At 46.1% G+C, this 27,766-nt stretch overlaps 9 protein-coding genes and 2 non-coding genes across 11 annotated transcripts; 5 read left to right on the top strand and 6 right to left on the bottom strand.

Annotated features, from left to right (window-relative positions):
* Positions 1-50: 50 nt before the first annotated feature.
* On the bottom strand, positions 51-1,331 carry EDB93DRAFT_664768 (FAR-17a/AIG1-like protein). Its single transcript, XM_041457038.1, has 4 exons — positions 1,081-1,331; positions 861-1,023; positions 499-808; positions 51-443 (listed from the first exon to the last, which is right to left on the bottom strand). The coding sequence occupies exons 1-4, from the start codon at positions 1,221-1,223 to the stop codon at positions 331-333; spliced, it is 729 nt and encodes a 242-aa protein (XP_041312120.1). The 5' UTR covers positions 1,224-1,331; the 3' UTR covers positions 51-330.
* Positions 1,332-1,346: 15 nt separating this feature from the next.
* On the bottom strand, positions 1,347-3,178 carry EDB93DRAFT_1325506 (NADP-dependent oxidoreductase domain-containing protein). The gene is made up of 11 exons (XM_041455037.1): positions 3,074-3,178; positions 3,002-3,021; positions 2,847-2,944; positions 2,694-2,797; positions 2,603-2,640; positions 2,345-2,552; positions 2,117-2,292; positions 2,007-2,062; positions 1,914-1,954; positions 1,731-1,864; positions 1,347-1,679 (listed from the first exon to the last, which is right to left on the bottom strand). Exons 1-11 carry the CDS (start codon positions 3,137-3,139, stop codon positions 1,538-1,540), a joined length of 1,083 nt encoding a protein of 360 aa, XP_041312119.1. The 5' UTR covers positions 3,140-3,178; the 3' UTR covers positions 1,347-1,537.
* Positions 3,179-3,689: 511 nt separating this feature from the next.
* EDB93DRAFT_t15 lies at positions 3,690-3,774 on the top strand. Its single transcript has one exon. It is a non-coding gene; the product is annotated as a tRNA-Asn (tRNA).
* Positions 3,775-3,843: 69 nt separating this feature from the next.
* EDB93DRAFT_1077253 (mannosyltransferase) lies at positions 3,844-5,376 on the top strand (the record flags this gene model as incomplete). Its single annotated transcript, XM_041445299.1, has 6 exons — positions 3,844-3,970; positions 4,022-4,121; positions 4,176-4,478; positions 4,529-4,941; positions 4,993-5,128; positions 5,181-5,376. The coding sequence occupies 6 exons, from the start codon at positions 3,844-3,846 to the stop codon at positions 5,374-5,376; spliced, it is 1,275 nt and encodes a 424-aa protein (XP_041312118.1).
* A 15-nt stretch (positions 5,377-5,391) lies between these two features.
* Positions 5,392-9,896, bottom strand: EDB93DRAFT_1077069 (trafficking protein particle complex subunit 10; the record flags this gene model as incomplete). Its single annotated transcript, XM_041445288.1, has 20 exons — positions 5,392-5,619; positions 5,669-5,908; positions 5,968-6,051; positions 6,087-6,328; positions 6,382-6,429; positions 6,476-6,536; positions 6,587-6,716; positions 6,762-6,892; positions 6,941-7,053; positions 7,100-7,234; positions 7,286-7,463; positions 7,516-7,635; positions 7,687-7,802; positions 7,861-8,147; positions 8,195-8,469; positions 8,520-8,681; positions 8,735-9,082; positions 9,124-9,331; positions 9,380-9,579; positions 9,627-9,896. 20 exons carry the CDS (start codon positions 9,894-9,896, stop codon positions 5,392-5,394), a joined length of 3,576 nt encoding a protein of 1,191 aa, XP_041312117.1.
* A 3,586-nt stretch (positions 9,897-13,482) lies between these two features.
* Positions 13,483-15,274, top strand: EDB93DRAFT_1121154 (DEAD-domain-containing protein). The gene is made up of 5 exons (XM_041448533.1): positions 13,483-14,023; positions 14,071-14,249; positions 14,300-14,440; positions 14,502-14,642; positions 14,698-15,274. The coding sequence occupies exons 1-5, from the start codon at positions 13,538-13,540 to the stop codon at positions 15,095-15,097; spliced, it is 1,347 nt and encodes a 448-aa protein (XP_041312116.1). The 5' UTR covers positions 13,483-13,537; the 3' UTR covers positions 15,098-15,274.
* Positions 15,210-16,428, bottom strand: EDB93DRAFT_1121149 (uncharacterized protein). Its single transcript, XM_041448532.1, has 5 exons — positions 16,206-16,428; positions 16,046-16,151; positions 15,693-15,982; positions 15,557-15,639; positions 15,210-15,503 (listed from the first exon to the last, which is right to left on the bottom strand). The coding sequence occupies exons 1-5, from the start codon at positions 16,350-16,352 to the stop codon at positions 15,416-15,418; spliced, it is 714 nt and encodes a 237-aa protein (XP_041312115.1). The 5' UTR covers positions 16,353-16,428; the 3' UTR covers positions 15,210-15,415.
* A 16-nt stretch (positions 16,429-16,444) lies between these two features.
* Positions 16,445-16,527, top strand: EDB93DRAFT_t16. Its single transcript has one exon. It is a non-coding gene; the product is annotated as a tRNA-Asn (tRNA).
* A 91-nt stretch (positions 16,528-16,618) lies between these two features.
* EDB93DRAFT_1076902 (uncharacterized protein) lies at positions 16,619-17,373 on the top strand (the record flags this gene model as incomplete). Its single annotated transcript, XM_041445278.1, has 4 exons — positions 16,619-16,810; positions 16,869-16,953; positions 17,001-17,218; positions 17,275-17,373. 4 exons carry the CDS (start codon positions 16,619-16,621, stop codon positions 17,371-17,373), a joined length of 594 nt encoding a protein of 197 aa, XP_041312114.1.
* A 103-nt stretch (positions 17,374-17,476) lies between these two features.
* EDB93DRAFT_1296392 (regulator of Vps4 activity in the MVB pathway-domain-containing protein) lies at positions 17,477-21,890 on the bottom strand (the record flags this gene model as incomplete). The annotated part of the gene is made up of 12 exons (XM_041454621.1): positions 17,477-19,664; positions 19,713-19,883; positions 19,934-19,974; positions 20,028-20,726; positions 20,773-20,848; positions 20,902-20,944; positions 20,994-21,076; positions 21,125-21,240; positions 21,278-21,384; positions 21,441-21,514; positions 21,575-21,804; positions 21,861-21,890. The coding sequence occupies 12 exons, from the start codon at positions 21,888-21,890 to the stop codon at positions 17,477-17,479; spliced, it is 3,858 nt and encodes a 1,285-aa protein (XP_041312113.1).
* A 175-nt stretch (positions 21,891-22,065) lies between these two features.
* EDB93DRAFT_1121138 (uncharacterized protein) lies at positions 22,066-23,490 on the bottom strand. Its single transcript, XM_041448531.1, has 7 exons — positions 23,217-23,490; positions 23,076-23,162; positions 22,954-23,014; positions 22,833-22,900; positions 22,728-22,781; positions 22,601-22,675; positions 22,066-22,550 (listed from the first exon to the last, which is right to left on the bottom strand). The coding sequence occupies exons 1-7, from the start codon at positions 23,260-23,262 to the stop codon at positions 22,126-22,128; spliced, it is 816 nt and encodes a 271-aa protein (XP_041312112.1). The 5' UTR covers positions 23,263-23,490; the 3' UTR covers positions 22,066-22,125.
* Positions 23,491-27,766: the final 4,276 nt, after the last annotated feature.

The following is a 27,766-nucleotide window of genomic DNA, read 5'->3' as shown; positions in this document are numbered from 1 at the left end:
GTGCAAAGCAAAGATAAGATCCATGTTGGCTTATCTTGGCGAGGGCGAACATCTTACATTGTAACACCTAGCCTCGTGTGCAGTGTCCGAGGCAATTGATACTATAGTTCCAAAATGTGTTGGCTAAAATAGGCGGAAAGGCGACATTGGTTCATCGACCATTGTTATCAAGTTATACTACTCATAACAATCTCTGCATTATTATCGTGTTTCGAATGATATCGACGATCTATATCTATGAACTGAGCCCCACCAATTATATATGCAGGACCCTGACGGTCTGTTGTTGACTCCTAGCTCTACACCAAGGTATAAGGATGGTATAACCTTCTAAGGATGGAGCGCGTTCATGAGGCGGAAACAGCTCCAAGCAAGCAAGGACACGAATATATAGATGCCAACACGAATGTTAAATGGGTTCTCCGTCAGGAAAGGGTATGGAACTAGACATCGAGGTGTTTCAGTAACATGTAACCAAAGAAAGGTGCACATGCTCACATGTATGGTTATAACTAGCACAATATTCTACCCAACAGGCATACCATGTCCCACAGGCGAGGACGACGAGTGGTGAGCCAATTTGGACTTGCTTTTTGGTATATTTCTTCTCGAAGAAAATAAAGTCCGCAAAAAGGGCGAGGACGGGAGCGAGATGGAGAGAGAAATCTATGTTGAAAGGAATCCGTGCCAGTGCAGGGAGGGTCGATGAAGAAGAGGGTTCAGATAGTCCTGGAAGCTGGCGCTGCAGAATCAATGATGGAAAAAACAACAAGAGTGACCAGTACACTGCGGATATCACGAATGTGAGCTAGGATGGATTCGTCAATGAACGACACCGTCAGAGAGGCAAAATGAGTTACAGGGAGAGCTATCATAAGGGAAGCACGTTTAGCTGCGCGAAGGGCTGGAGAATGTGTCATACTCCATGTGGAAAGAGCTGGTTGACTGTCCCTCTTACCGGCGAATGAAGGTAGTACATCATAGCCAAGGCTTAGGACCATGGTCAACCAAGCGACAGCCAGCCTTGCCAGAAGCTTGAATCAGCCTCTGGCGGAGAGGTCCAGGGTGGGTAGCACTCACCCTTGTATAGTCAGAAACTGGAAGTGCCCACCTTTCTGTGCTCGGATCCAGGCATCCATGGGTAGCGTTCTGAGGCTAATAAAGCCATATGTCATCACGCCCACGGCGACTCCATGTAAAAAGAACGCTTCGGGGCGAGTCATAATGTAGTGATGCTGATGAGAGGTTAAGGCCTGTGCAAGTCTAACGAAGAGTAGTTTTAGTCGCCCGTGGAGTTCGAATCATGATGTTTCAACTATGTAATGTGCACACGACAAAGTTTTCAATAAGTATTTCGAAATTTCAATGCATTCGTATACATCAAGTCACAAATTTTATACATGGTTTCCTCTTCCCAGAAGCAAAGGCACATACGTGAACCTTGAGTAAGTTACTTTCAAGTTTGTTTTACATAAAGTCAGATAAAAATACAGTTTGGCTGGTCCGACTCGCCAAATATGTAGAGCCAAGAAACCACCTAACCCCAGAGGTATGCCTGATGGGCATACCTGTCACCCTTGACATCAGCAGCATTGATAACACTGTTGATTTCTGTGATGTCTTCCGTAGATAACTCGATATCTCCTGCAGCACAATTCTCTCGAGTGCGCTCGGCATGCCTGAAATAATGTCAAGACCCATATCAATCACATATCTAGACAGGGACTCACGAGGAACCGGGCAAAGGGATGACATGCTTGCCCAACGATACAACCCAAGCGATGCTGAGTTGAGCAGAAGTGACGTTCTTGCTCCTCGCAATCGCGGTCAACGCATCAACAATAGCAAAGTTGTGTTTGAAGTTCTGTAAAGTTATGATGAGGTTATGATCAAGCGCATGTCGGGGAACTTACATCTTCCTGGAAACGAGGCAGTGAACGGCGGAAATCTCCCTCTGCAAATTGTTGTGAGCATGAGAGATGAATATCGTAAAGCGATAGTCTTACCTGGAATGTCCTCAAGCCTCTTGATTTGACCGGTCAAGAACCCATGACCAAGCGGGCTAAATAAGATTGTATGTCAGGTTAAAGCAGGCGTGTCCTATCATGACACGCACGAGTATGCGATAACAGCAATATTTAGCTCTTCGGCAGTTGCAATGACTGACCAAATTGAAGATGAGCTACTCCAACAGAAATTACAGAATATTATGTCTGATGACGTACCTTTCTTGGCTTCCTCTCCGTATTCCCATGGGCTGACCTCAATCTCAACAGCAGCAATGGGGTGCACCTGGAACATACTGAGCAAACGTCTTGCAAAGACAGTCATACTATCCACATACAGCATTACCACGCCGCAGGGTTTCAGCGCTGCATTCCGACATGCCAATATGATCTAGTTTACCCTCTTGCTTGAGTTCAACAAGGGTCCTGATCGATTCTTCCAAAGAGACATTGGGGTCTACACGTGCACTCTGGAACAAATCGAGGCGCTTGGTGCCGCGAAGCTTCTCGTTAATGAGTTCGACGCTTCGTCTCAAGTTGGCGGGTCTGAAGATGAAGGTAGCATCTTATTATGATGATGTGCAACTGAAGCTTACGAGCCATCTGGGAGTCGCTCTCCAGGTTTTAGTCCTCCCTAAAAAAACAACGAGTCAATCACAAAAAGGCAGAAGCGGGGATAGATTTTACCTTGATAGACAAGAAAGTCTTGTCTACGTAGTCGGGGTACTGTTCGAAGAACCGGGCGATCATCTCGAGGTTCGTGGTCGAGAAATTGTGCCCGTAGAATTCCCCTATGACTGTATTTAGGACACGTGTCTTATGTGGGGGACTTTCACCTACCTCCATTGAGGAACATCTTTGTGCCAGGAGGAAGGGCATCTACGCCAGCCTTGATGGCCTCAAAACACTGTTCGTCTGGGACTGGTTTGGGTGCATTTCTACATAATCGACGATGTCAACTTGATCCAGTGATGTCAGAAGAAAAGACAATGCACGTCATCGTCATCAATCCATGCTAGGAGGGAAGAGGTCAGGAAAAACTTTAGGATGAAGAGCAACATACACACAGCTACTTTACCGACAATGACATTAGATGCAGTACCACCGAGAGATGTAGTGGCTCGAATACACATTCTGAATACTAACAGGTGGATTGAAGTTCTGGGTCTAGGGTAAGTTGCAGGAAGCTGGAGTTGTCTTTATAGCTCCCTAGGACGCAGTGTCGGCAGATATGGAGAACTGTATTCGTCAGACATTTGATTTTGATGACATGATCACTTAGTAGTAGTAAGTATTCTTCATAAGTCATGACCCGGATGAATGTCTATTACTGCACATACCTGTTGTCAATGACAAACCACTCCATCATGATCAAGGCACCTTCTAAGAATATGCTGACAAGTTACAACACTGGTACTAACTCAAGTGCAACCACAAGAGATGTACCGAAAAGGACTGCCACATAGACGACATTCCATTTTTGTCCTAATTCCTTGGATTAGAACAAGAAATAAGATTTGGCCTATGGGAAGTCGCCCCAATATGACAAGGACACCTCTGAGTGAATCTTTGAGCTCGCTGTCCTCCACATGACAGTAGGTGGTGTTACCAAAAATGGAAGGTCAACGGCACCCATTGGCGTAACTAGGATCCATATTTGTCATATGTTCCTGTAAAATCATGTGCCCCATGGCTGAGTTGGTTACAGCGTCCGACTGTTACGACTCGTTTCATCGGAAGGTCGTGAGTTCGAGCCTCACTGGGGCAGTTACTTTTTGCATTTTTGGCCAGCGCCATACATAGGACTTGGATGAAACTTAAGCTTGATCTTCCATTCATGCGGAATTCTCTCTTCAATTATGTCCGATTGTTTTTATTCGACCAGCAATATTTCTGGATTACTGCATCTCTCGTTGTTCTCGGAGATGCTATCCTCACTCAACTCATAATGCGGTTCGTTCCCTGTCAGCCCGTCTCACTAGCTCGCACAACACCATGACCTACACATCTGACAGATACCGAAATCGACTGGGAAACGTACATGGTCCACATCGACCTGTACCTGAAAGGAGAGCGCAACTATGTCAACATCACAGGTCCCACAGGTCCTTTAGTGTAAGTCAACTTGACGCCAAGAAAAGTACACTGCGCTTACCTTGACGAAACTAGCTATCCAGCTGGACACGTTCATATTCATCGCCTTCTTCATCTAATCACGGACGCTGGTCGCAATATTGCGCGAGCCCAACAGATTTACAGCGGCCTATACGTAATATCCATCGCCCTCGTATGCGCGATATATAAGAAAGCAAAGGTTCCAAATTGGACGCTTTTGTTACTACCGCTCAGCAAAAGGCTGCATTCTATCTTTGTTCTCCGCCTGTTCAATGACTGCTGGTCATTGGTCTTCGTGCAAGCAGCGATTCTCGCATTCCAGAGCGCTTGGGATGACGTCGGCATCTTGTTATTCAGGTGAGCCCATCCTTCCTCACCGATGTTGAACATCCATAAATTTGTACAAGCCTCGCTCTCTCCGTAAAAATGTCAGCACTACTGTATCTGCCAGGTTTATTAGTCATTCTCTTCAAACGACGCGGTCTCTTCGCGACCATCCGACACATGCTTGTCTTGGCGTGCACTCAAACCCTACTTGCACGCTCTTTCCTCATTTCAAATGCAAAGTCCTACATGCGGAATGCATTTGATTTGTCACGCATTTTCCTGTACAGGTGGACTGTGAACTGGCGCTTCGTCGATGAACGTACATTTTTGAGTCCCGCATGGGCAAAAGGCTTACTTCTGGGTCACGTTACGGTGTTGATTGCCTTTGGATTATTCCGATGGTGTGGCGGCGATGGTGGTGTAACTAGGGTCCTGCAGAGAGCCCTCCGGCGACCCGGTCTGCCTGCTGGTTTGGTGCCTGTGGATCCTGATTGTGAGTCATTTTGGGGGTTCGTCAATTTTTGTTTGCTGACTTGTGTACCAGACGTTGCTACTGTGCTTATGACATCCAACCTCATTGGCGTCATCTTCGCACGATCACTGCACTACCAATTTTACTCGTGGTATTCGCAGCAATTGCCTTTTCTTACTCAAAGAACAAGGTTTCCTTTTATCATGCAGTGAGTCTCTTCGTGCAGGAAGGTATATTTTTGCGTTCTAATATGTGCGAAGAATGGCACTCATAGGCATAATCGAATATGCCTGGAATGTTTATCCATCTACGCCACTTTCATCTGGCCTTCTCCTCGCAGCAAATCTTGTAACACTACTTGGGATTTGGTTCGGATATCCCGAAGGAAAGATGCTTTCAACAATTTCAAACGACGATCAAGATCAAGTCTCCCAAAAAAAATTATCACAGAAGTGAAAGTTGTTGGTACATTCATTCGTATTCGCCACCCATACCTACAATATATGTGCTTCTGCCACCTCTGGGCAGAATCAAGACCTTTTCAGCTCCATGGACCTGATAAGCATCAGCGCTCGGCACTGTAGATCCCATCGAGGCTTGCGTTGATATTGGTAGTGGTCGCACGTCGACCTTGGGTAAAGTAATTTCGCCATGATGCAGAGCTATTAATGTCAACGGAACAGTGAATGAACCACCGTCCTACACATCATTTAAATCGTGGGAATGGACTGATATACGTGAGACTTACAGTTGCAACAAATTCTCCACGCTTTCGTCCACACAAAAGCCAATCCTTGATACGCTCTTCGACATCGTATCGCATCGTGTAGCAGCGCTGTTTGCCCTCTTTTTCAGCCCAATGAAAAGAGGTCTTGAAGATGAGGGTTGCGTTGATTGGTTGGCCTGCGTAGATTGGCGGTAGTTGATCTGACTGAATGTCACTGGGAAGTGAAGAGGGTTGAACAGTGATTTGTGCTGCAGTCACAATCTGTTACAGACAGGCTAGTTAATTCAGGCGTGTATTAGGGACAACTAGGCGATACCAACATTCATCCTTGGCACGTCAACCGGTATCTTGATCTCTCTCCAAGGGCAGGGTGACGCAGTCTCTGAGCGACATTGCGCCAATGCCTGAAAGACAGTTACGCGTGATGAGCAAGAGCAACAGTGCCAGAAATCGACAAACAAACCTCCCGAATAGGTCCCTGGAAATCCCCGCCATCTTCGAACGAATGAGGCGAGATGATTTCACCGGTAGCCCTGTATGCTTCTACCCATTCAGCGTTACTCTCCAGTTGTGCGACTAGTTTGTCGATGAGCATGCGTCGTAGAGAGCCGTATTGAGGCTCCTCGACTGCCATACTTGACAAAACAGCTTCCACCGTCTGTCGAACCAATGCCTCCACCTCTAGATAACATATAGCTGCAATCAAGGCAATATCACATAAAGAGAATCCTCACCGTCACGTAGTATGCGATACTTGATGACAAGGTTCAGTGGATCAAGGACTAGGTTTCTCTTAGCACTCAACAAGTAGACTGACTAGCGACGCACCAGGTCCATTGGAAGACTCTATGGAGAACAAGAAGTTCACGGGATGTTCTGGCGTAACGGTCTATGTAAAGTTTATTGTCTTCAGCAAACAGCGAAAATATAGAACCCTACCACAACAGGACGACTCCGACGACAGCCTGAAATCTTCACCCCATCGAGACTCCGTGCGCCCTGCAGCTCTGTCGATGATATTCGAACATGCTGGTGGGAAGTCGCCGAGATAGTAAACTTTGAAAATAATCTAAAAGGATTTCAGAACAAGTGCAAGGTGATGTAATGATGGAACCTTTTTCCACGGAAAAAGTCTTCTACGTTGACTGCTATGGGTAGTGAGACCGTGACAATTCTCGAGGTTTGCAAGGTGCGGATGACATCCATCGAGGATTGCGTATTATATGTCACATTTAGCCAAATTTTCTTCAGTGCAGGATTAAGAGTCGTCTTTTTTTGGAAAAAGATGCTTACCATTGTATGATATCTTGAAGCGTCGGAGTGTGGCAAAGAAATAACAACGTCCGCGTCGACGGGAACATCCAGAAGGACAATAGCGTCATCAGAGGTTACAAGAGTCCCCGTACCTTGGCCTGGTTCAAAAACATATCAAGAGATATTGAAAACACTGACCTTCGGCCTCTAAGCGTGCTGCGGAATAGTTGAGTTGCACTCCGGAAGGCGGAGTTAGCTTTATAGTCGCTCTCGAGATGTCATTCTGGCCAGTGGAAATCACAAGTAAAAGGTGTGATGTCGTTCCAAGCTCAGCTTGAATCCACAAGTTATAAGTAGTGCAGTCAAGAAGACTATACCACTTACTTTGCTGAGGTTGACGTATCTGTATATCCAAAGCGCGCAAACTGCGCGGCACGCGCACCAATGAAATCTGATTCCTCTTGGCAGTAGTGGCAGCAGTACCCGTATGTTGCCATTGAAAGTGGATACGCGACATTACTATCTCACTGCTCTCAGGAGTGTATAGACCCCACGAAGATGACTATAATGTGCAGTTCAGTTTCACGGTATACTGTTGGGGTGGTCAGACGCACCGGGCAAGATAGGGTTACGTTCGATCGGCCAGGAGGAAGTTTATCCACCTTCGCAGTAAACTTCAGACGTTCAGAATCTCGACCGCGCAATGTCATGTTAATTTCATCAACAAGGACCTCCTTGAAATAAAATCAGCTCTGGAAACAATGTCTAAATATACGAACACGCACACATGGTAGGTGGTTTGAAACGGTAACATCGACTAAGACTAAGTCTTCATTGTCACTACAGGTAGCATCGCCAGATGCTTGAACTGCCATGATAGGATGGTCTGTGTGAACCAGATCTACGATTTCCCAATTATTGACAATTACAGATTGCCAGTGCGTTTGGCAAGTGCGCACCTGAGTCCAAACTTGCCGCAGCGGTATGAAGTGCTTTGATAAGCTGCGTAACAGACTTCTCCTGATCCACTTCCAATGTCAGTTCTTTGCTCATGTCATTTGTGCATGTCCTGAGATATGCAAGTAAGATATGTATCCACTCTCGGTCTTGAGGATTTTTCAGCTCCGCGTGTATGTCGAGTGCACGAGAGAGCACGAAAGACTCTAGCGATATCCACATATGAGGTGCATAATGAGCGGGCAATGATGTGAAAATCGACAGAGCACTCGTTAGGCGTCCTCGATGACTGTCCTGTAATAAGAAGGCGGATCATATGTCGAACAGTATGCTTACATGTCCAGAGCAGCAAGGAAGCCATGCAACTTTAGAGCAAATTTGCGACGGCCAGCCTTCACGTACATGTCGATGGCACGATTTGAAGTTGCACAATACAAGTCATAAAAAGCCTGCTTGTCCCCAATAGCTAGTATGATCTCGTGATTGCTTATCCGCCGCATCGATGAGCGTTTATCGATTTGTTCTGAATGCGAAGCAGTTTCTTCTGTATATGTTGTTGCAAAAGGCGGTTTTCTGGGCAAATGACCTACTTTGACGCCAATCATATCGAGCTGCAAAGAAAAATCAGGGTATGGCAAGAGTCTCATCAATGATATCTGACCTGAGTCTTGGCCAATTCAAGAAGTTCACCTTTATTCGCACTGAATCGCGCAAGCTGAATGCTATCCAGTTCTGTCGCAGTAGCCCACGTATCACACTGATCGACAACGCTGAGAGAAGAAGAGAATATCCATGACTCAATAAAGTATTCCGGTAACTTGGCCTATGAAGGACATGAGTTTCTACGATACAGAATAGTATGATGCGACCCCTGACCTCTACCTCTCGCAATCGTCTACCAAAGGTGCCCAAAAAGGTGGTGACCTTCTGGCAAATCTCAGACGGGCGACGCATTTTATTTAGCAGAACACACTGGCGAGCAAGCAAGTATATCCGGAAATCAAATACTGAGATGGAGTTGGCGAGGATGAGGTCGCGATAATGTTTCTTCGTAATCGAGAGTAGAGGCACCGAGTCGTCCTTGTCCAAAGGCTGAATGAGACTACCAAACCAGGACATGTTCTTCTCTCTCAGAACTTGGATGAAAGATACTTCCAGCTCGTTGTACTGGTGCAGGGCATCTTCGAAAAGCTTCACTCCTTCAAAGGAGCTTGCAAGGCTTTCCTAAGAGTCAATAAGCCTCAGTTGAAATACGTTCAAAGAACGTAGTATGTAAGACATGCCTTCAATATGAAAAACGTGCAGAAATTCCAACCAGGCATTTGCCTCTGACTCTCAGAGCGTCTGACCTCTTCCTCGCGTTGAGAAACTGATGAATCTAGGGCAGACAGCAAACCGTCCTTGATCTTGTTCACTAGATCAGCCCATATGACAGGACTGTGATCTCCCGCTGTCCATGACAACTGTACGCATCTGTTGAATGTAAGTGAGAGGAGAGATGCGATAGGCGGGTAGTCACACCGGTCTCGCTTGTCAATATTAAAATCTGCCTTTATTTTATCAAGGACGGAGGTCTTCATGTTGAAGAACTTGCGGTCTGTGGTCTTGACGTCAGAACGAACGACATGCACAATGATCCATTCTTGATTCTTCCGCTGGGATATGGAAGAATGCCAGTCTTTGATCTGTTTCTTCACATTTGTCTTGTACAAGTCGTTATCCTGAATATCTTGTCAGGTAACCGCTACCACTGGTTCACCATGTTTACCTCGCACGTTACAACGTAAAGGTTGAGTAAGGGCTTTTCTAACAGAGTGATTGGTACTTGTGACGTGTGTTCATCGCGGAGAGAATCCAAAGGAACAAGAGTAAGTTCAAGTTCCTGAATGGTTTTGAGATTCGGTCGGGAAGCTGACTTCCAGTGAATGCTCCGAAGTGGTAGCTGAGATTGCAAGGCAGCTAGCATTTGCCTCCAACTCTCTGAGGCCAGAAACGACACTGGCGCAGAGTATGTCACTAGGACATTCTGATTAGACATCCGAAGGTGCCAGATAGTTGCTATAATGTGGACGCAGCGAAGAAAGTACGACTGCCGGTAATCACTGGACGTGTGGGGACAAAGTTCTGAATCCTACAGTGTACGAAGCACTTTTCCGACCTCTCGGATTAGCCCGAACTCAAAAATGTATCTAGTCCTCGAAATTTGACTGCTTTGTACCGTAGAGTAGCGCAAATGCATTCTTTTGACTTGTAGATTAAGGCTACCTCGTTCGAATATTGAAAATCGAAGGGTTGAAAAAATTTCCGACGAAATTTGAAACATGTTGCAAGAAATGGTATTTATGGGTAACTGAGCAGGTATACAAGCAAGCAGATGGTAAATACAATCTACAGAAGCCCTCTGCTTGCAGTTTCGGCATCCAGTGAGGCCAAAATCTCTGTCATGAGCCCAACACGACGGTGGGAACGGTACTTCTTAACTGCGAAGGCTGCTTGGTGAGCATCGAGTCCTTTCCTGTTCAAACTTCAGCGCTGCCACATGACCACTCGAAAGCATCGATAAACGTACCGGTAGGCATCCATATAACGCCAAGCTTTGCGGAAAAAACGGCGAATAGTCAAAACATCACACATGTCGAGACATTGCGGAACCAGTGTTTTTGCCGTCGAGAATTTCCCATCAGTGACATTTCGATAGCCTGTACCACGCGGGAATATCAATGGGTCAAAATCACGACAGTAAACCGAGAAAAAACTGACGGTACTTGGCATATCCCCAAAGCATCTCGATGGGGTTCAGTTCACAATGGAACTTCGGAAGAAAAAGGCAAACGTGCCCGCGACTCTCGATGTAATGCTGGATAAGTGGCTTTTCATTGACGAAATCATCTTGAAGTGAGAGTACGCGGTACATGCAGCACCAATTATTGTCTTCCGAGTCTGTTTCTGGCTCATCCTCTGCCTGTAGCTCACCTGTTTCAGGTGCTTCTTGTCCGAGTGCCTCCGCCAATGCGAGTCTCCGTTCTGCATCCTTTTTTGCCTGTGACTTCTGACAACGTTGACACTTCCCAACCACCTTCCCATTGTGCTGTTCCATCAGCACATCCCAAACTGATTGCCGTTCTTGAAGAACGACTTTCATTCCTTTTGGTCTCCCAGCCAACTCAGGGTCAGGATATGTTGCCGAGTATACCATTTGCTGTGGCATTCCACGCATGTCAGATTGTCCAGGTTTCGGAGGTGGATTATTGAGTGGGATAGTGGTATCACGTAGGTGGCTTTGCTTACCACCACCTTTCACATTCATGTTGTTCACGTTCAATGCATTTGGAGCAAGACCTTCATGAGCGGAAGAGCAGTCGAAAACAAAGACAGCAACCTTGTTCGGATGCAAGAACTCGAATATGTCGACAGCATGAATCGTTTGGGTCTGAAGCTGAGGAAGATCCCAATTTGCATCATGGTTTTTTCCTGGATAGATGATTTTTCGAGCATCCGTGACCTTGAGCTGTTGGTCAGGTGGAAGAGTAGCTTGTTGCGCGAGTTGTTCTTCTGACAAAGCGAGTCGGCCAGTTGTTTCGCAAATGAAATCAGAAACATGAATTGCACGACCATTCCCCTTCCTTTTCAAAGGCTGTTCATCACCACAAAGCCAAGAGCGACGTTGGTATTCATTCGTATGAAAAATTGACTCATCCTGGGTAACGAGGACATGCTCTTGCTCATCGGGAGTGAGGGATGGTGGGATGGGTGCGAGAGTTTCATTGTTGTATTTTGTCATCAATCTGGTATGAGATGTGGTAAGTGACACATATTCGACAGTCAGATAATGCTGACTTACCTCTCATATCCTGCTATTTTCTCAAGGAATATTTTCCGTGCCTCCACGACATCATCACGTTCATGTCCATCATGGTATACACCTTTCTGGACATTCTTGCAAGTGTATCCAAGTTTCTTCAGCCAGTTTTCTGCAGTACGTTCACTGATGTGGCTGTTCGGACCGGTTAAGCCAAGTGTAGGTGCAATAATTTCATTGACGTGGCGACACATGGCACTTGGAGTGATGGTACCCAGCTTCTGCATTGCAAGATACCTCTGCACATTATGAACAACTGCCTCGTTATCCAACAATGTGTATTGTCCACGGTGATTACTTTGCTTTGACGAAGGAAGACAGTGATGTTGCAGAAGGTAGAGTTCATTCCTGCGAATTTGACGTGCAAATCTTCCTCCCTCTCGTGCTCCAGTGCCCTTCTTTCCCTTACCCATCCGTCGTGCAATTGCAAGACTTGCACTCAAGCATGGAGTTTTACACTTTGGATGATGGCGATACTGCTCTCGGAGTTTGACATATTGTGTCACTGCGGTAAGTTGAGTAATCATCTTCAATGATTTCTTTGTCCGCAGGTTTTTGACTGTCCGAAGGCAGGCATCCGCAATCTTAAATATGTCCATATCCAGCGCAGTTTCGACATCATCATGATCATCCTTCAGCCACTCTTGGGCCATGGACGCCAGCAGACTCTCATGATGTATGTCATTCACGTCTTCTGATCCAAATGTCAGGTCCAAATTTTCCATTTCCAGCTCATCGCCATCGTGAATGGCCTTATGTGTACGTGGAATGAGCCTATTAAAGCAGCGAGATTATTTCATTGCTTACCTCAAGGTATTCATCTGGATCAAATTCTTCATTCCATGGAATTGATATGATACCGTTCAGCTCGTCTTGGAGTAATGACACGCTGTATTCCATTAGGTCAAAACCCATTTCCAGGGAATATTCGAGTGCTGGATCTTGCTGTATAGGCTCCACTTCCTTGGCAACAAACTGCTCCTTTTCAGACATGAGAGTCATATCTCTCTAATTAACTTGATGTAAGTCTCAGAAGTCACTTATGTTATCATCCGAACCTTCACAAAAAATGTGTCTATTGTCTTTGCTCCACTGGATGCTCTGTCCCATGAGGACTTCTTCCTCCATTGAGATGTCCGAGAGTTTCCCCGGTAAACAGCTGGCCTATTTACAATTTTCTGCTTCTTTCGCTGACACCAGGCTTGATGGTAAGCATTACTGATGTTCTATAGATAATAGAAATTCGGAGACATTCACCTGTGGTTCTCCATCAGACCCAGTTAAATTATTGTCCTTGGCTCGAAGATTTGCAGGTAAAAACATGCCATAGAGGCTCTGTAGGGCAACAATGGACCCAGATATATCATCTGCCTCAACCTCGCTCTCCCCACTAAAGCCAGGCTCATACTCTGAGTCTGACCCCTGTTCTGGTTGAGGTGATGGCAAAGAGCTGAATTTACGACAGTCGGCTCGTTGCTTCTTTGCTTGAGCAGCTTTCTTTGTCACAGGAGGCATATGGTAATATGAACAGGGTTTTGGGGAGATGAACAGGGTATATGGAGCATGGGGTAAATTTTTTCCGACGGAAAAATTTGAAACAAAATGGGAAATTTCGAAAAATTGCTTATTTTTGCTTGTTTCCTTGTAGAATTTTCATTGAGCAAAAAAATTCGTACAATTAAGCTCCCTATAGAGACGGCACTCTAGTGCTTCGTACACTGTAATAGTAATACTATTTACTCCGACGTGAGAAAAACATTTTAGCAAAAACCTTTGCTCTGGACCATCACACTGTCGACAACCAAGCAGGGCCAGACAGCATGCCTTCACCAGCAGAAGCAAGCACGTCGACCACACCACCAGAAACCTTCAAAGAACTGGGCCTCATAGATCCTTTACTGGAAGCCCTAGATAAGATTAACTTCACAAAACCTACTGAGATTCAGCAACAAGCACTTCCTCATGCATTAGAGGGTCGAGATATCATCGGCGTGGCAGAAACTGGATCAGGAAAAACTGCAGCGTTCGCTCTTCCCATCTTACAAAAACTTTGGGACGAGCCAAAAGGATTGTTTGCGTGCATTCTTGCACCGACTCGAGAACTTGCCTATCAGATAGCGCAGCAGTTCGAGAGTCTGGGTTCCGCCATGGGGGTACGATCCCTGGTTCTTGTCGGAGGAATGGATAGGATGCAACAAGCCGTTGGCCTTGCTAAACGACCTCACATCATAGTGGCAACTCCTGGTCGTTTAAACGATCATCTTCAGAACACGAAGGGGTTCAGCTTAAGAAGCCTGAAATTCTTGGTGTGTTTTCCCTAGCCCTTGTACCACAAACTTTTACAGTTACACAGGTTATGGATGAAGCAGACCGTCTTCTCGACATGGATTTCGGTCCTGAAATAGACCAGATTCTCAAAGTCATACCCAAGGAGCGCACAACGTATTTGTTCTCCGCTACCATGACCACAAAAGTTGCAAAGCTACAGCGAGCCAGTCTAGTAAACCCTATCCGGATCGAGGTTTCTTCAAAGTACGGGCAAATTGTCGGCATCCTGAGTTGTACTGAGATAATCCATGTAGATACCAGACTGTGTCTACCTTGCTGCAATACTATCTACTCGTCCCCTTGGTTCATAAAGATGTGCATCTCATATATCTTGCCAACCATCTTGCATCGAACTCCATCATAATCTTCACCCGGACAGTGCATGATGCCCAACGGTGGGTGGTGCATTACAAGTACTGTCATCCTCAGCTTATTTTTCCTATTACTCTATTCCAGACTGTCAATCATGTTGCGATCGCTTGGCTTTCCTGCAGTTCCATTGCACGGTCAACTGAGTCAAAGTCAACGCTTAGGCGCTCTAGGCAAATTCAAGAGCGGAGACCGCAAGTTGCTCGTGGCAACTGATGTAGCTAGCCGGTTTGTTCCTTATTTTTGATTCTATCTCTGCATTATTTTAAACGGTCTTGCATAGTGGTCTTGATCTGCCTTCCGTTGACATTGTCATCAACTTCGATATTCCGACCCATTCCAAGGACTATATTCACCGTGTTGGACGTACTGCGCGAGCAGGTCGATCTGGAAAATCGATTACAATGGTGACGCAATACGATGTGGAACTCATCCAACGAATAGAAAAGGTCATAGACAAGAAAATGGAACTTTGGCCAACAGACAAGGAAGAAGTAATGTTGCTGAAAGAACGTGTGGACGAGGCTGCCCGGTTGGCCATCAATGAGCTCAAAGAAGAAGCTAAAGCAGGTGGAAAGAAGCGCAGACGTGAGGATGGCGTCGGAAGGGACGAAAGAGATCGTGATGATGATGTCGTGGAAGCAGGTGTCCCGAGAAAGAGACATTCAAAAAAGGGGCGATAGATTTTCCTGTATTTGATACTTGCGGGAAATCATCTCGTTAAAACAGCTTGATTGGTGAGGATTATGTCGAATTTTGGCTCTGTCTGTCAGCACAGCAGTTTCCTGGGGCGAATTTCAAGTACAAGCTTCCAGATGCATTCGAAAATATTTATAGAGATACATCGTCTAATAACCAAGGTGGTGACAAAGTTGATGGTATGCACTACGATTTAAAGCTTGATACAAAGTTAACAAGTGAGCTGAAAGTCCGATCAACCTAGTCCTCATTACCAGAGATCGCAAGTTTAAGAGTAAAGGATATGACGATTGTAATCGTCATCACATGAACATGAGATCTGAGCGGAGGATGTACTTGGTGCCGTTGCGGACCAGCGAACCCTCGTGAAGAAGGCATTCATTTCCGTGGCTAGTCAGCCAGTGTTAGTCTGCGGTCAAGAAACAAGGTCCAGCATCACTGACCGATGGAGAAGAACAGTTCCACGCGTTAGAGGTGCTGTAATAATTTCGCGTGCTTTCCCCCGCTCATCCTTGTAGAATAGTGTCTTGCATACATCAATCAGTCTTGTAACTCATAATCATAGTCACCGGTTAGTACCTCACCGCCTTCAACTCCATCCTCGATTCCGGTTAGGTAAACAAGTACTGTCCATTCAGATTTTGCTTGCGTCTCTGGATCACGGACAGAATCGTCATAGTGAGGACCAAAGTACTGGGATGGTGTGTATTTGTACATGCGAATATTTGAGTTGCATGAGTGAGGTGAGCGCTTTTCGCCAAGGGGAGGGCGCCGCCTGACCAAAGTCGGAGGAGGGAAAGATGGGAGATGTGGCAACAAAAGGGAATGCAACTTCTGAGCAAATGAAATAGACGTCACGGAAGAGCGAACTAGAATTAGGAGCGCGGGTGAGTACCGACTCATGTATGCAAACTACTGATGTAAATACTTACAATTGACCCTCTCAGCCTCCCCTTTCTTCTTGGGAGGTGTTAACTCCAACGGAAGTGTGTCGATAAACTTCACAAAACGTTTACATTCTTCAACAGAGAGAAAATCCTGTCTGTGATTCAAAATGTATGATCATTAATGCAGTACAGAAATGGAACGAACATCGATAAGGATGATCTGGTCTTCCAGCAGTACGCGACATTCGAGAGCTTCTTTCTGCAAGATGTCTGGAAACGTAAGAGCTAGCGACACCGCAGACTTGTGTGGTGTTTGGACAATATCCTTTGATGCTTTCGATTTCTTTGGCATGTCCGGATCCAGAACATATCAGAGGACTTTGAAGGGAGACAAGGCAACCGAACCGCACTGGTCAAATTGGTTAAGGTGACGACCACAAAACATGCCCCATGGCTGAGTTGGTTACAGCGTCCGACTGTTATGTAATGGCATCGGAAGGTCGTGAGTTCGAGCCTCACTGGGGCAGTACTTTTTGCCTATCTTCAAAGCTTTTATTTGTTGAAATTTGTCACATGATATTTTTGAAGTTTAAACCTGGTTGCGCTCGAACTCGATGAATGCAACAGACTAGACCTTTACCCGACTGTCATCCTGAGCTATCTGTCATAGCATGGCCTAATTTTCGGGAATATCGCGTCGAGAACTGGCGACTTGCTCGGGATGGAAGCGGGAATATCATTCGCGGTGCGACATCATGGGGGTGGATCGACCTTTGTCTGCCCGTGGTCATCTCATTCATATGGCCAAGAGTCAGTATCCTCCTTGAAGTCGTTCAGCTTGAAAGCTAACAGTCTCCAAATTTTGTAGCTTCGTGACAGCAATACATGGTGTGCATTTGTTGTTCTGGTAGTTGGGTTTACCATATACTGCCGTTGTGCCCAAGTTCTTCATGGTATATTCAAAAAAGTTCTGTCTGTGCATTGCTCATTTTTGGAATAGAATCTGTACTAGTATTTCCAGCCTACGGTATACAACTCGAGACGCATCGAGGATACCCTTTGCTAAAACCGCTCTTCGTGTCCAGGCGATTTATTCACGCATCCATGTTGGAAGACTTCGTCATAAATGAAGGTTTAAGAAGATGGAACGTCCGCTATTATCTGGCTGCCGTGCACGGATCCACTACGGAAAAGATTGCTGTAGATGTCGCATTTGAGGTCAGCGATCTGCTTACTATCGTTTCCTTCCCTAGTCTGATTTTGCCTTGATTCAGAATATTTTGCCATATTTTCCTGTACTCCTTGAAGTATATAAAGGAGTGCAAGAGCTCATGTTCTACAACTCCACGGACAATAGGCATACCTGCATCTAATATACCATTAATCAAGAGGAATTCTTTCTCTCATGCAGCATTCTGGGTCTATTTTCCATAGTTTATGGCATTAGCTGACCAGCAGGAACAATTTTAAGGACATCTACTCCCTACTCCCTTCCTCACTCTCGTATGCGCTTAGAATGTCATCGTAGCCTTCATCATCCCCTTCCTCTGCAGCGCTATCTCTAGTTTCTCGCTCCTCATAGAAGGAAGATCTACTATGCCGAGCAACCGATTCTCCCAAAATTTTCTGTGAACGCCCTACCGTATCCCCGGACGTCTTCCGCCTAGGACGTGGGGAATGCGAAGAAAAATTTGGGGATGGTGATATGGGGTCCCTTGCACCAAATTCAGGACCACGAGGTGTCATGGCTATCTCTTGCTCCTCGAGCCACTCTGGAGGGGCGAGCGAATTTGGGCTCACGTTCTTGTGCTCAGCCACAGACGTAGGCCGAAGGTTGGTGTCCCGAGTCCGCAGGTTGGGTAGTTTTGGAAGGTGACGCTTCGAGCGCACATGGGGGTTCCTGGAGGGCGTCCAGTCCTGCGAATCAGAATTGTCTGTATCTTGTCGTAGAGGTGGTGGCGTCTTCTTTCGTAGTGAAACCTTGCTTGGTGTGGGCGGCCTTAGAGGTATGCTATCTTCGCTAAAGGAGCTTTCCTGACTTTCACTAGTCACCCGTACCTTCCCCGCTTCGATATGAATTGTCGTGATAGGTGTTGGAGGAATGGGCGGAGATGACACTGTTGTGGGTGAATCAGCGGGAGCATTTGCACGCCACCCCCTGTCAGACGAGCTGTCTTCAGCGGCGGACCTAGCATAGGTTGTAATTGATGGATCGCACGTCGTTGCATCAGATGCGCTTAAAGGAGAAGTTGCCCAAGGAACTCGCAGCGCGCGGGATGCGGGTGCCATTGGCGATATTGACTTGCGATTTAGTGCCACTCTCCGACTTCTGCCATCAGATTCCATGTCAGAGCCTACGCTTGGTTTCGAGTGTGGTCCACTGAGGGCATCAGAAGGTGACAGCGATGAAACCGAAGACACCGAGTCAGTGCGGAGTCCATGTCCTTTGCTGCGGGTGACACCCATCCACTCGTCACGCCGTTTAATTGGCATTCCGCCATCTGAGTGTGCGGCTGATGGAGGTCTCGCGGTAATCAAAGAGCTTGAATTTAGAAGAAGAGGACGTGGCGGGCCCCTGGAAGATTGTTGTGGGGCTGATGTACGTGAGGTTGCGGTGCGCGATTGTAAAGCAGCCAAGGATACCAGAGAAGCCTGCGCCTTGTGTATGAAGTTATCTTCCTGGTGAGGCCTGACTTCTGGGCTTGGAGGGGCGGTGTAAGTTCCTTCTCTGCGCGGCATTGGCAAAAAGCTGTCTCGTGGCGATCGAAAGAATGCGGGGCGAGGAGGTTGATCGAAAGTAGTCCCTCGACTGCTACCAGGAAGCGAGCTTCCTGCACTCTCATCTCTAGAACGGCTAGCACCATCTCTCAGCGGTGACCACTTGTCCGGAGCTGAGGGTGGTAACTCAGATTTCGCGCTCAGTGGTGATGATACATCTCCATTCGATGCCGAGCTATTGCGTCGACTGCTCCATGCATCCATCGCTCGGGCGCGCCAATTTGTGCTTACTTTTGCGAAAGCCGCAACGGTATCAGAGTCCTTGAGTTTGCCAGCATAACCCCAAATACTTGCAGGCTGTGAGCTTACATGTGTGTTTGAGGTGATTTGGTCTAGGGGGCTCTGGGGGAGATGAGGGAGCGATGGTGACTGTGGTTTTAAGGGGGAATTGGGAGATGGTGGAGATGGTGGATCTTCCATAGAGCTTTGGTTGGTAATCCCTCTCCAAACCGTATTGGCAAGACGTGAAGTCAGAGTTGGAGCAGCCGGAGTTTCTGTGTCATTGCCGTCTTCGTGGGAGCTCTCTTCATCCGAACTCGAGTCTTCCTCTTCCTCCTCTTCCTCCTCTTCCTCCTCTTCCCCGTCATCATCATTAGCGACTTGGTTTGTAAACCCCTTCCACATGGTGGCTTTGATCCGAGCACTGAGGGTAACATTATCTGACTTCAAAAGTCTATTGTCTTCAATGCGCTTTTGAGCCAAATCGTGTGCAGTTTGCAAGACCCGGTCGATACCACCAGCCGCATCAATCGGATAGGATTGCAAAAGAGCAATGCCCTCGAGGAAAGCATCGCTGAGCTCCCATGGTCGAAGCGGAGAAGAAGGACGAATGGTAGCGTGCTCTTCAGCCCACAGTCCCGGTGACTTACCTCCAGGCTTTGCAAGTCTAGAAGGATTCAATATAATCGTCAGTTCATATGATTAATTGACCGACCTAAAAAGCGGCGCGCGCGCACGGATAAGGAGACTTGTGCAGATATCAACGAGGGCGTCGAGTTTATGGTTTTCATCTCGAGTTCTCATTGGGTACGAGAAAAGCACATCCCATACGGGCAGGAGGGAGGTGAGAGGAAGTGTTTGCGATAAAAGAGGTGCAAGCCAACGACTGCGAGCTTGCGTTAGTCATGAAACGTCAGATAAGAAAGCGTATCATACTAAGAGTAATGTGGAAGCATAGGATCCAAGCCTTTGGTATGCTGTTACATCTAAAGTTGGTAAGAGTCTATGATTCGCTAAGAAGAGCACATACCAAACTCGCAGCAAGTTCTCCGTCAGCTTGTGCCAATCGATCGCTGAATTTCTTCATCCAAACTTTACCACCTTCCTGATCTGCCAGTTCAGAAAACTCCCCGACGAGAGCTTCGAATAACCAGAATGTATCTGCTTCAGCGTGGGCTAAATCTTCCGGGTCCACCTCCCTGACAAGAACAGCGTACAACGGTACAAGTAAGGAAGGAATGTCTGGAGATTGGTTTGCTGGATTTATGCATGAATGCAGATATAGCAGACGGAGGAGGGCTGACATGTGCTGTGGATGTGCGCTGGAACCACCGAACGGTCCAGCATGTAACAATGTGGTGGGTGCCCCTGGTCTACGGGATGCAATGGAACCCAAGCTCGGTAATTGTGACAGCTCGAGTGGTTCAACGTCAGGCTCTAGGCGAATCTCAGGAATACCTGCGGGTTCTGATGCGGAAATTTGTCCGCGGAGAACCTGCAGTCGTGCGTCAAGAAGATGAACGCACCCAATCCTCTCTGTCTCATCAGCATTTTCATCTAATGGAGACAAAATTGAACAATTTGGGCCACTATCAAGCGTGTCGAAGAGTCCAGGGGGAAGACGAAATAGAGATTCGGATATTTTCATTAGCGTCGTATCTGTGTTGCTCAACGGCTTCGTGGGTGTTGGCATGTTATTAAATGGTGATAACAAACGGCGAACGAGATCCTAGTCAATGTATCAGCTTGTGTTCCTAGACATGAGCGGCACGTACATAGTAGCTGTCTCGTTGTTTCCGATTTTCTTTTTGCCATGTTGACTTCAAGACCGGAACTGTTCCCAGTAAAAGTCTAGATTGTAAGTTAGGTCAGTCAGAGGCTCAGTCGTATCGGCTTTCACGTACTTCCATACCCTAGGCCTAAGCCATGGAGGTTCGTCGGGTAACCCTGGTGATTCGCATTCGATATTACTTCAGGACGATTTTTAGTTTCTTACCTTGCGAACATAGCCTCCGCAGACGGGGTAGGTCAACAATAGGTGAACCTTGCGGATCCAAAATTTCAGAGATCATATTCAAGCTAACTCGGACGTTCAGCTCGTCTCACAAAGGACCAGAAAATACGCACATATCCTGCCGGGGAGGTTCTGCAGCCCAGTTTACATGATACACTTTTGATACATTTGTCAGGCAGTCATTTATCTGGGACGCAGATGGGTTTGGGGAGTGTAGCAATTGCATGACCTAATAAGGTGTCAGTAACCCAGGCACAGACTCAAACCGAAGAGACACTTGCACGCAAAGGAACGTGGTTTTCAAAACTATTGGGTGAACTAGAAAAATGATGATGCATGCGCTGAATTAACATATCACAAACGACGTTAAGTTCTGTTTGATTCCGTGAGTAGAATCGATCACACGAAGCAATCTTCTTTCACTCTCACCCTTAATATTAACATTGGGAGCTGCAGCTATGATGGAGGCTGCAGCCTCTGTAAGAACAGGGCTCGGTGAACGCCTAATAAATGGTTGCTGCGATCAGCTGTAGCGCAATTTTATGAAAGGTTTGGAAACACACCCTTCGTCCAACTCGCCAAGATGCTCAATGACCATGCTGACGTGCATTTCCACCACTTCCAATAAGTCGCCCTTTGTATCATCTTGTATGAGATTCTGTGTCTTGGCGCGTGCAAGGGCAGTATTATTCTGTTGCAATAACGTTGCAATATCACGTCGGGTGATTTGCGCTTGAGAGTCTATTCTCTCTTGAATTTGACCAAGACGCTGCGATGTCGACCGTAGTAAAGCCTGCAGGGAATATAAACTTATTATGGATGTGTGGTAAGGATAAAGACGACACTTACTTTAGTCGCAATTGGGTCCCAGTTCGTCATGTTCGTCACGTCAGTCACTCAAAAGCGTATGAAAGTTTGAGTGAGACGGTAGCCTAGTGCTGCGCCTGGTTCAAACGTCGGCGACGGTGAACGTTGGCGACAATATTTGGTTAATCGTGCTTTGCACTGCCAGTACAGTTGGATCTTTAAATAGATCTTGTTGGGTTTTGCCAAGTTTACGGTATCAAATTGATTGATCGATTATTATATAAATCTAAATGGACTACAATAACAGTTACATACACCAAGGTGGTAGGGGTTTTGACAATCGTCCCGACCTGCGAGCGTTACTTTCAATCTGTACAGGATCAGCGAATGATGGCGCGAGAGATAGGTGTCGCTGAGGAGACTGCGAATTCCGTTTATCGAGTGCTACTGGTTGAGGATGCGAATCACGAGAGGCACGATATGGCATGGGACTAATCGTGAGCGGAGATGTAATACTTGCCTCCAGACGTGAGAAAGAGTCAGATGACGAAGTGCGAAGGGGTGGCATCGAAACCCGAACGCCGAGAACAGGGGGAGAAGCTATGGCCATTTCTGGGTCTACCGCGAGAGGTGACCCTACATTTCCAAAGACTTCTTTGCGCGACTCAACCGCCACGGGTATCCTTGATTGGCGGTAAACCATGGCAGCAAAGAAGCTAGCATATGAGATCACTACTCAGGCTGTAAGCGGTTGTGTCAATGAAAAATTACTTGCAACTGACATATGACAGGAACTATCCAACAGCCCACAAGCATGTAGAGGTTGATCAACTTGCAGACACCTTGCTGGTCGGCTGCTGAAGTCAAATTAGAGCGCTGCATAAAACGAGGTATCTGTATCAGAAGTACTTTGATCTGGGCACTGTATTTGAGGATTCCAGTGAGTGAAAGCGGCAGCAGATCCTAGAAACAAATCATGAAGGGGTGTCAAATAACCGCTTACAGGTGCCTCACCTATCTGTCCTATTGCAAGTAACAATAGTCGAGCGGCATCTAACCACACCCGAAACTTCAATAGTAGTCTACAACGCAGGACTTGTTAAGCACGCTAGTGTGGCAGTGTAAAAAGACCTACAGGAAAGGTAAAACGAGGATCGTTGCTGCGTTGGTCAAGAGGAAGACAACGGTTAACGACCCTGATTAAGAGTCCAATCTTCAGCAGACATTCAGCGCGATGACTGTGACTGGATAGCTCACGACTGCAGCGGTCAGATATGTCCCAGCGGGCGTAAACTTGGACTGAAAGAAGTACAGTCCACAGAAAGCTAATGAGGATGACGCAGGCTAGTCAGAGTTGTGATTAGACATTTACAGAAATATAGATGAAATGAAACGGACTGAAAGTTATAGCCCGAATCTTGAAGAATACAGGAAAAGATTCCATGATAATGTATGCAATGATTGTCGTCGTATCCGTCGTCCCTTTGTCTGATGAAATAATGTAAAATATGAAATAGTAGAGAATGTCAAGAATAGACGAGAACACCTCCAGAGGTGGCTCGAGGGTGGGTGGTTGGAAGGCGCGGGAGCAGGCAATTAGCTACATGCATCGCAGAATATAAGGAAGACTGTAAACAAAAAGCTGTGAGACTTAGGAAGAAGCTTGTGGACGCGAGGAAGTTGATTCGTTTGATCAAGTCAGTTTCTTTTGTTCCTTACGTGTGTTGTTCCCTATTTGTACAAGGTTTGTCGTTACACATCTTGTATTGGTGCAGGGTCATGCAGCCTGCCGGAATGTTCCGGCACCAGGAGTCCAGCTGAGCGGCTGCGCTGTCCCTTCCCTTACAGAATTTTTCACTTACCTTCGCCATCGAGCTCGTCGTATTCCACACCTCCTCACTTGCTCCTTAGAATTTTATCTAACCCACCCACCTGTGACCTCGCCCTTTACATTTGTTTAATAACCAAATTATTGCACCATAGTTACTCCTTCGTCGTACCTTCTCAAATATTATCAGAATCATTCATCATACATTACATCGAGTACCTAGTTCATATGAAGTCATTGTCATGTTCAATGTGAGCAGGTTTCCCCCCTCCTGAGCGGCTCCACCTGCTCGTGTACCACCTGTAGGGAGCTAGACATGAAGTAAGTCTCAGCAAATGTGAAAGCAACACTGTATTTGATATCTACCTAGACACAAAGTAAGTCTAGGTAATACATCAACAAACTAAGTATGAGTGACAATGAGAACAAGCATACCTCAGCGAATGTGAAAGCAACGCTGAGGTGAACTGCGGTACGAGGTGGGATATAAGTACCAGGTGTCAAGAAGTCTGAGGCGGAAAGAAGCAGTATGAGCTATAGCAACAACAGTGAGGACTGCCCAAGGTGTTGAAGGTGCAAAAAGGTAATAAGAGTCCAAAAGGAAAAAGAAAACTCAAAAGTTAGACCAGAGGCAAATCCTCCAGGTTTCATATCATGTGGAGAAACTGGAGGAAAATCTACCCGACATCTCTTATTCCCAACACCCCCTCACTGAGACACCAAATGAAGGCCTGGCAGATGCTTCTCGAAGAGAGGACAAGGTAGGGCCTTTGTAAAAATGTCTGCGGTGTTCTTGTGCGAGGGGAGCCACTTGAGTAGGAACATACTATTCTCAATGTGCTCCCTGATAAAGTGGTAATGGATGTTGATATGCTTAGAGCAGATGTGATTGCGCACTTCGGTCGACAGGGAGATGGCGCCTGTATTGTCCATGTGAATGAGGATGGGAAGGGGAAGTGGAATGTGCAGTGCAAAGATGAGCGATTTGATCCAGAGACCCTCCTGGATGACATGTGTAACAGCCATGTATTCGGCCTTGGTTGAGGAAAGGGCATGAGTGGTTTATTTCTTCGAAACATGGGCAATGACTCCCCCCACATAGAACCAGACGTAGCCCGAAATTGACAGGCAGTCAGTGGGAGAGCTGGCCCAATCAGCATCGCAATATGCAAAGAGGCTGACATTTGCATAGGCACCCCCATAGTGCAAGCGGAGATTGATGGTGCCTGAAAGGTAACACAGGAGGCATTTAGCTGCCACATAGTGAGCAGGAAGGGGCTTGGCATTGTGTTGTGCCAGAGAGTTGACTGCAAATGAGATATCTGGACGGGTACAGATTGCGAGGTAGAGGAGTTTGCCAACAAGTTTGCAAAAGAGCATAGGGAGGGTGGACATTGTGGTGTGAACATTGTCAGGGCTGCCAAATGGGTGATGCGGGTCGAGCGGTGTCTTCTTAGATAGATGATCTATAGATGAACACCTACAAAATCAAATATCTCCATGGTCAGTGATTCAGACAAATACCAATGACTGATAACGTGGTCGTTCGTGGGTGGCCTGTCAGTATATCCAAGCTATGGTCAGACAAAGGTACTCTACAATATCAGTATAGAAACACTAGTCAACCCAGCGGTATGGTGTTGACTAAAAGAAACAAAGAAACAGAAAAAAAAGAACCAAGACTAAGCACAATCACTGGTGCTAAACAGAAATGAGAACTAAGACTAGGCACAATCAATGGTGCTATATTCTAAACTTACTATGAAACAATCGTGCAAAGCTGTATTGGTCACTCCCACAGCACAAACAGGTAGGATCAAAGGTCAAGACTTGTCAAAAGCTTCCGTAGAACTCTTAGCCTAATATTGAATCTGCTGCCAAGGAACTCACAATGAGTATTAAACAGAATCAGAAACAGTGTAAAGAGTAGATCCAGTCTGGGCTCCACTGAATGTGAGTCCCTAGTCCTGAGGGATGCGAGTATGCTTCGTCCCAAGAGACAACCTAAAAACTACCTTGATAATGCAAGGGAAGTCTTACACAGTTAGAGAGTAGACAATATATTGGAAGAAAACCTCTTCAATGCTCGTCCGTAGTTCTGAGACTACTTCCGAAGTACTGAGAAACTTGTCCGATGCGACCAAAGGTCGTCCGAGGCTGCGAAAGTGTTGTCCGAAGTAGCGCGATGCCTTCCGAGGCTTGCGAAAGCTGTCCGAAGGTCTATATATGTCGGTGTGTCAAATAACAGTATAAGACTTTTGCCAACGTCCGAAGTCCGGAACAATGCTAATCTATCAGGGCTCAAGAATAAACGAAGTGCGAACTTGGCAGTGGTTTAGCCAGACAATCGTTCCGAATGAACTAGGATCAATTGCGCAGTTTACGATTATACCGAGGTGACTCTACTAATTACTACTCGAAGTACAGGAAGTAAAGTGCCCTATCAGTAGCCAGCGAGCGAGATTATATCCTACTTCCGTGAGAGGCCGGAATCCGTAGGCGAAACTAGTAGCGAGATAAGCAAGTCCGAACCTATGTAATAAGCCGCAATGCATGCTGCTTATATGTATTCCGAGGCTCCCGACAGGATGCCGATGGGATTGTTATCCATGTAGTACTAAGACATAGTCAACATATAGTCAGAATAAAGGAAAACGCACCAGCGAAGTCAAAAGGATGAGGATAGGACATGGTATGGTAACTTGCGAGGTTCGGACGGGTCTCAGAACACGAAAAACTGCCTGCGGAAGGTTCGGACAAGTGCGCGTGGCCTTCGGAAGGTCAAGGGAGGTCGGGGAATGGTATAAATGTAGGTATTGGATTGCCTGGTTTCAAGCCCAGCGCCGCGGCCATCGTTACAATGGACGTCCTTGGATTTCAATACCAAGTCCCCTATTCAATAGCTAAAGCCTATCTGACAAATAACAATCCTGGCTCAGTATACTACTCAGATGTGTGAGGTCAAGCAGACAATAATCAACTTCTGAAGTCTCCCAACTAAGCTACTGTGAGCCTTTAGCAGACGTAGAGACAACACAAAGAATCAGAGATAAGGCTCAAATGTATTCGCTACAATCAAGAGTACATTAGTATCAGCAGCAAGAAACAAACACAGAATATATTCGCTAAAATCTATAACATGTTAGTGACATGACAATAAACGAGCACTCAGACTGTTAGCTTTCAATGGGTAGAGAGAGTGAAACAGATAGAGTGAAACAGATCCCAAGCTAAAGAAATAGATAGAGTGAAACAGAACCCAGACTAGTGAAACAGAGATAAGGAAATAGATCCCAAACTAAAAGAAATAGATCCCAGACAAAAAGAAATAGATCCCAATCCTAGAGAAACAGAGATAAGGAAATAGATCCCAGACTAGAGTGAAATAGATCCCAAGCTTAAAAGAAATAGATCCCAATCTTAAAAGAAATAGATCCCAATCCTAGAGAAACAGAGATAGAGAGATAGAAACAAAGACACGTGCACACAAACACAAACACTCAGAAAAACAAGAGACTTCTCAAAACAAATAACTAGGCCTTGCAGGTTGTTGAGCACAGTGAGCTCAATGGCTCCTACTGTCTCATCAATGTACCTGGCAATGTCGAACAACTCTTCGTGGTTGTTGCTGATGCTGATCACACACAAACCTCACTCGCAATTTTATTAAGGGTGACTCTGGGAGTCAGATTGATTTTTTTCAGGTCAAAATGGAGGTCCTTATATAGACAAATCTACGCGGCTGTGCTAATTTACTCCCATGTACCTAGGTATATTCAATTTTTGTTTTCTCATGTATCTAGATATACTACATTATTTGTCATAGATCATAATACCCGTGTGAATCGTACGTAGGTGAACATGATTTGTCAGGCTTAGTCAAAGATCAGCTGATTGTGGTAAGAGAACATGGTTTACATAATATGTTGAAACTTGTTTGTATTTGGTGTTATTTAGAGACGTAGCATATGTCATAAAGCAAAACCAGGTAACACATGTATTTAAAGTTTCCTGGAAGTTCCCGCAAACAAACATACACGGAAAGTATTTTTCATGGAAGCTTCAGATGTGTGAGAATCTAGCTGAGTCATCTTCGAGCCAAATAACACAAAATTCATTC

This window comes from Suillus bovinus (genome assembly GCF_016758785.1).
Source record: "Suillus bovinus strain UH-Sbo-P2 chromosome Unknown EDB93scaffold_5, whole genome shotgun sequence".
Lineage (NCBI taxonomy): Eukaryota > Fungi > Basidiomycota > Agaricomycetes > Boletales > Suillaceae > Suillus > Suillus bovinus.
This window is presented reverse-complemented; position numbering and strand designations above follow the sequence as displayed.

What these genes read in the sequence shown, in the direction of transcription:
- EDB93DRAFT_664768 (XM_041457038.1), bottom strand. Translation starts at nt 1,223, where the DNA reads ATGACTCGCCCCGAAGCGTTCTTTTTACATGGAGTCGCCGTGGGCGTG. An exon ending in CCCTTATGATAGCTCTCCCT is followed by an intron (nt 809 to 860) that starts GTAACTCATTTT and finishes AATCCATCCTAG; the next exon opens with CTCACATTCGTGATATCCGC. An exon ending in TGCTAGTTATAACCATACAT is followed by an intron (nt 444 to 498) that starts GTGAGCATGTGC and finishes CTCGATGTCTAG; the next exon opens with TTCCATACCCTTTCCTGACG.
- EDB93DRAFT_1325506 (XM_041455037.1), bottom strand. Translation starts at nt 3,139, where the DNA reads ATGTGTATTCGAGCCACTACATCTCTCGGTGGTACTGCATCTAATGTC. An exon ending in GAGCGACTCCCAGATGGCTC is followed by an intron (nt 2,553 to 2,602) that starts GTAAGCTTCAGT and finishes CTTCATCTTCAG; the next exon opens with ACCCGCCAACTTGAGACGAA. An exon ending in TGCCTCGTTTCCAGGAAGAT is followed by an intron (nt 1,865 to 1,913) that starts GTAAGTTCCCCG and finishes ATAACTTTACAG; the next exon opens with AACTTCAAACACAACTTTGC.
- EDB93DRAFT_1121154 (XM_041448533.1), top strand. Translation starts at nt 13,538, where the DNA reads ATGCCTTCACCAGCAGAAGCAAGCACGTCGACCACACCACCAGAAACC. An exon ending in TAAGAAGCCTGAAATTCTTG is followed by an intron (nt 14,024 to 14,070) that starts GTGTGTTTTCCC and finishes ACAGTTACACAG; the next exon opens with GTTATGGATGAAGCAGACCG. An exon ending in CGGATCGAGGTTTCTTCAAA is followed by an intron (nt 14,250 to 14,299) that starts GTACGGGCAAAT and finishes TAATCCATGTAG; the next exon opens with ATACCAGACTGTGTCTACCT.
- EDB93DRAFT_1121149 (XM_041448532.1), bottom strand. Translation starts at nt 16,352, where the DNA reads ATGCCAAAGAAATCGAAAGCATCAAAGGATATTGTCCAAACACCACAC. An exon ending in ATGGAGTTGAAGGCGGTGAG is followed by an intron (nt 15,640 to 15,692) that starts GTACTAACCGGT and finishes GATGTATGCAAG; the next exon opens with ACACTATTCTACAAGGATGA. An exon ending in GGAACTGTTCTTCTCCATCG is followed by an intron (nt 15,504 to 15,556) that starts GTCAGTGATGCT and finishes CTGGCTGACTAG; the next exon opens with CCACGGAAATGAATGCCTTC.
- EDB93DRAFT_1121138 (XM_041448531.1), bottom strand. Translation starts at nt 23,262, where the DNA reads ATGGAATCTTTTCCTGTATTCTTCAAGATTCGGGCTATAACTTTCA. An exon ending in CATATCTGACCGCTGCAGTC is followed by an intron (nt 23,015 to 23,075) that starts GTGAGCTATCCA and finishes ACTCTTAATCAG; the next exon opens with GGTCGTTAACCGTTGTCTTC. An exon ending in ACTTGCAATAGGACAGATAG is followed by an intron (nt 22,782 to 22,832) that starts GTGAGGCACCTG and finishes ATTTGTTTCTAG; the next exon opens with GATCTGCTGCCGCTTTCACT.